General features: G+C 46.5%; 1 protein-coding gene across 2 annotated transcripts in view; it reads right to left on the reverse strand.

Annotated features, from left to right (window-relative positions):
- MYRF (myelin regulatory factor) overlaps positions 1-2,203 on the reverse strand; it is a 462,812-nt gene extending 460,609 nt beyond the window's left edge. For both annotated transcript variants that reach the window (XM_078680606.1, XM_078680605.1), the window contains exon 1: positions 1,358-2,203. In XM_078680606.1, the coding sequence (XP_078536732.1) occupies positions 1,358-1,403 (46 nt within the window). In that variant the 5' untranslated portion in view covers positions 1,404-2,203. The remainder of the gene's footprint in view (positions 1-1,357) is intronic.
- Positions 2,204-8,355: the final 6,152 nt, after the last annotated feature.

Genomic DNA, 8,355 nt, shown 5'->3' on the forward strand with positions numbered 1-8,355 from the left:
TCCGCCTAAAAATGAACGTGTTCTTTAGCAGTTTTAAGATCAGGCAGGAATTGGAGGTAGAAAGTGTGTCATGTGGAGCTCAGACTCTCAAATTCATTGGTAAGGCCGTTAAAGTTCACAAATGCAAGACCATCAAAGTAGAAAACTCAACCCCATCAACTTACACAGAGGCCAGACTGCTAGACATACACTGAGGCATGGGCATCACCGCTGACATTGGCAAGACTGTCAATTTACACCGAGGCAAGACCATCACAATACAAGGAGGCAAGGCTGTTATGCATACTAAGCATACAAGGAAGCTGGGTTAACAAGGTGCAAAGAGGTAATACTATAAAGCTACACAGAAGCAAGACCATGGAAGAGCAAGGAGACCAGATTTGTAATAATCCAAGGAGGCAAGAGCATCAAAGTAAAAAGAAGTAGGAACATGAAAGGACACCGAGGCAGAAAAATCCAAGTCCACGGGACAAGCCCATCAAAGCAGAAAAGGACAAGACCATCAAAGTATAGAGAGGCAAGACCACCGAAGCACATGGAGGACAGACTATCAAGCACAGTAAAAGAGGACCACCGAAGTACAAGGCGATCAGACCATTTTGCGTGGATGAAGGCAAGACTATCAAAGTGCACAGAGGCAGGACCTGCAAAGATTAAACATGCAAGTGCATCACAATACGCAGACGCCAGGCCATCAAAGAGCACATAGGCTGAACATAGGATTAAATGCTTTAGCCTATGTCTGGAATTCTTTAGATCAAATACAGTAATCTCTGGAGACCCTCTAAGAAGTTGAAGCTGCACTATTCAGGGAGGTGTCTGGGGCTGTCAACAGGACAGCCCCAAGAAGCAGTGACCAAGCCCATTCAAAGCAACACCTCCACAGGCAGGGCTATCCAGCAGCTCTACCCTTGAGCCCACCCCTGCAAGGGGCACCTCTCCATGCCCCCCAGTAACCACAGGGGCCAATCGTGTGAAGTGAGCTGCATGCTGGAAGTACTGGCCTCAAAAGCACGCCTCTGAGGCTGTGTAGATTTCTGAAATGGCTATGAGGTGAGATGTTAGTGTTGTACAGAACACGTAAAAATGTATGTAGCTCTGAGATGGCTTTATCTACCAGTTGTCTCCCTTGGACAGTCACACTCCGGTGCTAATGACGTATACAAGGACTCGGGCCACCTGCACTGTTCTTGATCCCTAGCGTCAGGCATTGCAGACTCGTGAACTCCGTGGAAGTCCCAATGCTTTGTCTTGTTTGTTAACAATAGAATGCATGAATTACACTCTGTGAGTGCCCTGCAGTGACTCACCTCTGGCCTGCCCGACCCCCGCCCGGCTTCAGGTGCTGTCGCCTTACCTTCGAAGAAGCGTTGCAGGGCCTCCGTCTCGTCCACCACATCCATCGCTCCGGCCCTAGCTCTGCCGGCGGGGCCGTGCCATGAAGAGGCCCCGCGCCGGCTCACCAGTGCCCGGCACCGACCGTGTGCAGGAGACACCCGGGGGCACCCGAGGGACCCAGAACCGCCAGGTGGGCGCCCCGTGAGGTCTGCTGGTCAGAGGGGGTCTCTGTATGAATCTGACTGTTGAGGGGTTCTTCTGGGTGGCAGCGGGGCTCCTCCTTTGTGGGGTGAGTCAGCTGTCCACTGCAGTCACCGCACCATACACTGTGGTGCCACTGGAGAGTGTCACTCGCACGGGGGGGGGGGGGGGGTTCCCTTGGTGGGCTCGGTGGGCCTTTCCTGTGATTCCTGTGCTGCTCACGGGGTCTTCCTTGTCCTAGGCTCGGGCGGGGCGATCTCCGTCGCGAGGGGCGCGGGGTGATGGAGTCTCGCCACCTGTAAGGACGGCGTCCTCAAGGTGCGTGACACATATCACGAGGCTTCGCTTGGTTAACCTGATGCATCCTTTCCTCAGTTTCAGAGTGACCCCCCCGTAGATGGAAGTCCGTGGAGTGTGCGCTCTCCTGCTCCTCGCCGGGTTCGAGAGAGAGAGTGCTCCACAGTCTCTGGGGTGGCAGTAGGTCCTGGGTGGCACAATGTGACAGCTACCCCGGGCAGACAGCAGAGCGCAGGGGATCCCGGACAGCCTCTCTAGGACAGAAGAGACCCCCGTGCATCCTCTGGTCACACTCCTTGTGCCGCTCTCGGCTCCGCCGCCGGACCAACCCCACAACTTCTTCGCCCGGAGCAGCACCGCTCGCCCCAATGGATCGGCTCAGCAGCGCCACCCGGTGGGCGTAGCTGAAACTACACGCCACCTGTGAGCGGTCCGGTCTGGCACCATGTCCCAGAAATGACACAAGTATCTTCCGCAGGACGATTTAGAGTCAGGGCAGAATTTACCTTTAAGAGACAATTTAACTGTCACGATAATAACTTTCTCGCAGAACCATATCTTCTTGCAGAAAGGTGTTCCTTGCCACGAAGTAAAACCTCCCCTCTGGGGACTCACTGTCGACCCCCTCAGGGGGCAGTAGTTCTCCAGAGAAAAATAATTTTCCACAGAGCTTCCTATACAGCTTGCTTCCAAGTTTCGATTTTTTTAATCATGCACTTTATTGCATAAAAAAATCACAAAGAAAGATAAAATGCACCAACCTTGTATGCTGTTCAACACAATAAACGAAGCTGTTGGAACAAAAGAAAACGTGAATCGGGGTTGGAAAAACGGCACGCACAGAATGTCAATGTCAAATAAGTGTTTTTAGTCCGCAGTAGTGCTTAATTTGAGCAGGTGGTGGCAGGTGGGGAGCCATGTAAGGAACTGGCGCCGCGCTTACGATTCCTCATCAGACATTGACGGAGCAATAGAGAGAAAAACACAGAAGTGTGAAGAGTCAGAAAAAAGCGGACGCAAAGGGAGAAAACAGGGACCAAAAGAGTGAGCGAAGGGGCAGCATCGTCTGTTTAAAGAGGATTTAAGGGTCCCGAAGTGAATTCAACACCACACAGTCTTGGTTTTGGGCGCATCAATTTTTAATGGCACTGCCAGAGTAGAGCCTGGGCACCGGCACTCTTTCTTTTCAAATTAAGCAGTTGAGATGACAAGAATTTAGTTCATGAAAAAACCCATTATAATTATAATACATCACAGGATTTCAGAGTTATCTCCCAATCCTCGACAGAAAAGAAGAAGCTTAGACTCATAGATACCCCCTTGGGCCAGCCAGAGTCAGGTGTGAGCATAAGTTTGGGAGGGGTCCATTCCACACCACTGGTGCCTCGAAGGGCGTCTGGCATGTTGCACTCCACACCCTGTAATGATACAGTCAAATCCCACTCCCCGCTCATCAGTATGGATCCTCGCTAGTTTTTTTTTAGAAACCTTCCTAGCCCATCCTCGTCTTTCAGCCAAGAACATCAGTGGTCATTGTATGGGCGCCAGACCCCCTCATGCTAGCTAGGCAAATACCACCCATTAACTTCAGACGGCTATAATTGGGGTGGAGTGCACTCTTTGGGTCGCTGCATCAGCTGCATTAATGATAACCATGCCAGTGAGTTTAATGTTTTTATTTCTTAAAGCCTCCCATGGGTCATTCCCTATAATTTTGTGAACACGCATGTTGATAACAGCAGTGCGGGCAATGCAGGCATTGTTTGACGGCCTAACTAGAACGTTACAGTGTGGCGTTGTTTGAGTTCCTTGCCAGCATGCTACAGTGAGCCTCTATAAGAATTTCGCTTGAAAGCAATGATCATGATGCCCAACTTCTTGGATGATATTTTGAATGCACCAGAATCCTTTGGTCAGGTTGCTACCAACATTTTCCTGCCTGATGAAGACCACAGAGAAATCAATCTAGGAGGCTGAAACGTCGTTTTTTTGGGTCCTATCCATACCATGCATTGTTGGGCTCTTCAGACTTGAATGTCTATATCGCCAGGTTTTAAATGAGTTTTTATCCCATTGTTTGGGACCCTTGTACATATTGTAAATATGATATGTTTACTGTGTTATGTGTACTGTTTGGTTCATCATTATGCACTTGCACTGCACCATCACTTGGAGCACCAGCATTTTTTGTTGAACTATCTTTTGGATCAATGATATGAGAATATCATATAAAATATGTATGTTGTTGATTAACTGATGTGGATCATATTTTGAGCAGACTGACTGTAGACCGTCATTATTTTGAGATCCTTGCTAATGTGTTAAATGAGTCCCAGAGTACCATTGAGCTTCTATGACTATATTCCCAATATTTTTGGGAATACTGGGTGCCCCTTTCTCTACTAACCCTATTCATTAACTGTCCTTGGTTTTAAATTGTCCCTATATTTGGCCAACAACTGAATTATCATTGCAGTGCTGGAAAGTTGGGGGGTTGCACCGGATTCTGGTTCCGACAGCTATTTCTGGGCCAAATCTGGGATCTCGCCGACCCAGGGAAATATGCTGACTTTGTCCTGGTATCATTATCCAACACTGGGACACAATTCAGCCACATCTGCGTGTTATCTGCATTCTGTTGGGAACAGCAACCTGCTGGCAGCGAGTGGGCTTTCTTATTTTCACCTCCAGCCAAGAACAAAACAAAGGCCTGATTTATAGAGCCATCAGCCACCCTTTTGTTTAAATATCATCCTGCTTGTAGCTATCTGAAGTCTTTAACCTAGATTCCAATGGAATGGAAGGAAACAAAGGCACAAACAACGCTCATCCCTTCACATGTATTTAAGAAAAACTATGACTTGGAGGCAGGTTTTTGACTTTGTTCAACCCTCAGATAAATGAGTTGTGCAAGAACTGTAAGAATGCAAGATGCATCTGTGTATATGACTAATGACACTAATAATGATTTAAATAGGTATATGCACCTAATGATGAATTTGATATTTAGTTCATTTACAGCGCTACTCATGCCAGTATACGGTGTCAGAAGCTGTACATCACACATACACATACACACACACCCACCCCCCACCCCCTTCCCACACACACAATGAATCATGCGTAGAGTGAATGGCTGGGAGAACCGGTTAAAAATCATGATATAAAACCTAATTCAATGATTGGAGTTGTCTGTACTAATAAGACTTTATTAATTCATTTTTTTGCAATCTTAGATAACAACAGATTGAGATAAAAAAAACAATAACAATCTAAACCTATAAATTGACTGTTAAACTCTGCTTTTCACGTCCCACCTCTCATGACTACACACCTTTCCTTTCCCTGTGACCCCCAAGTTATGGGTTCCCGGAGTAAATTCCAGCACTGCTGCATTATCAATGCGCACATTGCACAGCTTTCTCATCTGGCCATAGCATGTCACTGCCAATCATTCTTTCCTTATTAATTTATAATCTGCTATCGGGTTTGCATCAGGAGCGACATTCATCGAGTTAAAACAGCATTCTCACATCTACTGAAGCTACTCATGAATTCTCGACTCGAGAAGAGCTGCCCAGTTATATCTTGATTCCATATTGTAGAGAAAAGTTTGCGCTATGGAATATTCGTGGGCACTATGCAGTTCACATAGAAAGATTTGTTTATAGACGGAAGAGCTATGGTTTCGCTGCTCATCTCCCTTTACCGAGTTGCACCGAGAGCTACTACATATACAACATTCCTAGATGATTTTACTGGAGTATATCTTGATTGCAACATTACTTACCTCATCTTCCATATTGTCTGAATATTCTAGGTTTTCATTTTAAGTGTGGAATTTCCTGAAGAGGGCGTTCCAGTTCGCCGAAATGCGCTTAGAAAATGAAATCATTATAGCCACCGGTACAGTTTGCTACAGAATTGTTATCAAATATGGCAAATCATTTCTAGCCATATATATTATCATTTAATTTCTATTGAATTTCAATTATGCATTTTGTATCAGTATGCTATTATTTTATTAAACATATTGAATATTTGTAATTATTAAGAATGTTATTTGTGTTTGTCACTTATTGGTTTTCACTTTGAGTATTTATGGTGTGTGTACCCTGTGATTGTGTGATTGTTTACATAATTTCTTTTGCATTAGTTGTGTATTATTAGATATGATGCAATTTTTTTGCTCAGGAGGTTTTAATACCCCATTGAATAGAATACAACTAATTCAGATCTTTATGTGTAAGTTATAATAAAGTATGCATTTCGTTTCACATTTTCTTCTGGCCTTCAACTTCACACTGAATTGTTAATTCAAATATATGTTGCAAAGGGGTTGTTCATTTACAATTACTGCCACTAGCTCTGGCCACAGCTCTAGCCACAGAATGTCACTGACACAACATCATCATAACCCATGGCCTCAACATATTTTCTTATGCAGATAACACCCAGTTCATCCTCTAGCTTTCAGAAGACCCTCCACCACTAGGACCAACTTCCACAACTGCATAGCCGAATTGATGACCTCACAGAGAACTGGCTTTACCCTGCCTCTGTGTCAGACATCGCCATCGCCACCCCAGAAGGCTACATGATACCACACTGGGACTGACCCAACAAACATGGAGGTGGAATTGCCATCATCTACAAGGACACCGTTCGCTGCATGATCTCCCCAGATGACTCGACCCTGATAATGGAGCATCTCAACTTCAAACTCCACACAAACGGAAAAAAACACCATCAGAGGTACCCTCACCGACAGACCACCAAGACCACGCCCCAGCTCGACTCCAAACACCATATCTTGCTAGGATATCTCATTTTTCCTTCGCGACAATCACAGCAACACCAACACAACCGGCGTCCTGGAAAGCTTGAGCAACATCAGCCTGAAGCAACTTGTCACTGACCCCACCCACTTCACAGGACACTCACTCTACCCAATTTTTACATCCAGTAACAGAGTTAAGCACAACCATGTCTACTCGCTCACCTGGACCGACCGCTACAGCATTCACTTCACCATCTCAGGCCTGCTAACACCAGCACCATACCCCCTAGCTCCACATGCAGAAACTGGAAAAGGTTATTAGAAGACCAGTGGAACAATGCTCTCAACTCCCACCTCCCATATATAACATCCAATCCAGACCAAGCTGCAAAGAACTTCTCTGAGTGGATCACAGAATGTGCAACACGTTCTCCCCGCCACGCCAGCCAAATCCAAAGAACCCACCAGAAGAACATCTGGTTTACCGCAGAGCTGAAATCCACCAAATGTCACTGCTGTCAGCGTGAAAGGAAATGGTGCATCAGCAAGAAACAGGAGACCATAACACCTTCAAAACTGCACTCAACCATTACCAATGCCTTCTGGAAGAAACAAAGAAGCACGTGCTAGCAGACCGCATAGTAGCCAGCACAAACCACAGCAAGGAGATCTTTCCCATCATGAAGGAGCTCTCAAACCCAGCAGCTGCTGGAAACAACTTCCCTCCCTCACAAGAACTGCATGACAACCAGGCAGACTTCTTCCACAAGAAGATCTTAGTCATCTACGAAAACTTCAAACTCAAACACCACCACAACAGAATCAGCCTGATCACACCCACAAACACTAATCCTGAACACCTGCTCACCCATTGGGACCCTCTCACAATTTAAGCCACAATCTCCATCATGAACTCCATGCACTTAGGAGCCCACATGAACCCCTGTGCCCACCATGTCTTCAACCTCGGGAAAAAGACAATGGCCTACAAGCTTAAGAAGGTCTTGAACACCTCCTTCACCTCGACCTCCTTCCCTGAGGACTGGAAGCACGCTGAAGTGAGACCCCTCCTGAAGAAACCATCCGCTGACCAAGCAGAACCAAAGAATTACCAGCCCATCTCCCTGCTCCCATTTCCAGAAGAGGTTCTCAAGAAGGCAATCAACCTGCAGCTCACAAACACCTCGAACACAACAACCTAATGAAGCCCACCCATTCGTAAGTTTGAGCCTGTCCATTCTAAGTTTGAGCCCACCACAGCACAGCACAGAGGCAGCCCTGATCGTAGCCACCAACAACTTTAGGGCCCTCCTGGAAAACAACGAAACAGCAGCCCTCATCCTCATGGACATTTTAGCCGCCTTCCATACTGTCTCCCATCACATCTCAATCAGCAGACTCCACCACATCAGAATTCAGGGAGACGCACTGAAATGGATTGCCTCATACCTCACCGGAATAACCTAGCTAATCCGTCCCTTACTGTTTACCTTGAAACCCAAGAAGATCAACTGTGGCATCTCCCAAGAATCATCCCTCAGCCCCACCCTCTTCAACACATACATGACCCTGCTGACTGACACCGTCAAATTGCACATATTCAACATCATCTCGTACACCAACGACACCCAGCTCATCCTCTCACTGTCTGAAGACCGCACAACCACTGAAACCAACTTTCGTAGCTGTATAATGAATGTTGCCGACTGGATGAAGGACAATAGTCTCAAGCTCAACTC

Source organism: Lissotriton helveticus, chromosome 3_1 (genome assembly GCF_964261635.1).
Source record: "Lissotriton helveticus chromosome 3_1, aLisHel1.1, whole genome shotgun sequence".
NCBI classification, from domain to species: domain Eukaryota; kingdom Metazoa; phylum Chordata; class Amphibia; order Caudata; family Salamandridae; genus Lissotriton; species Lissotriton helveticus.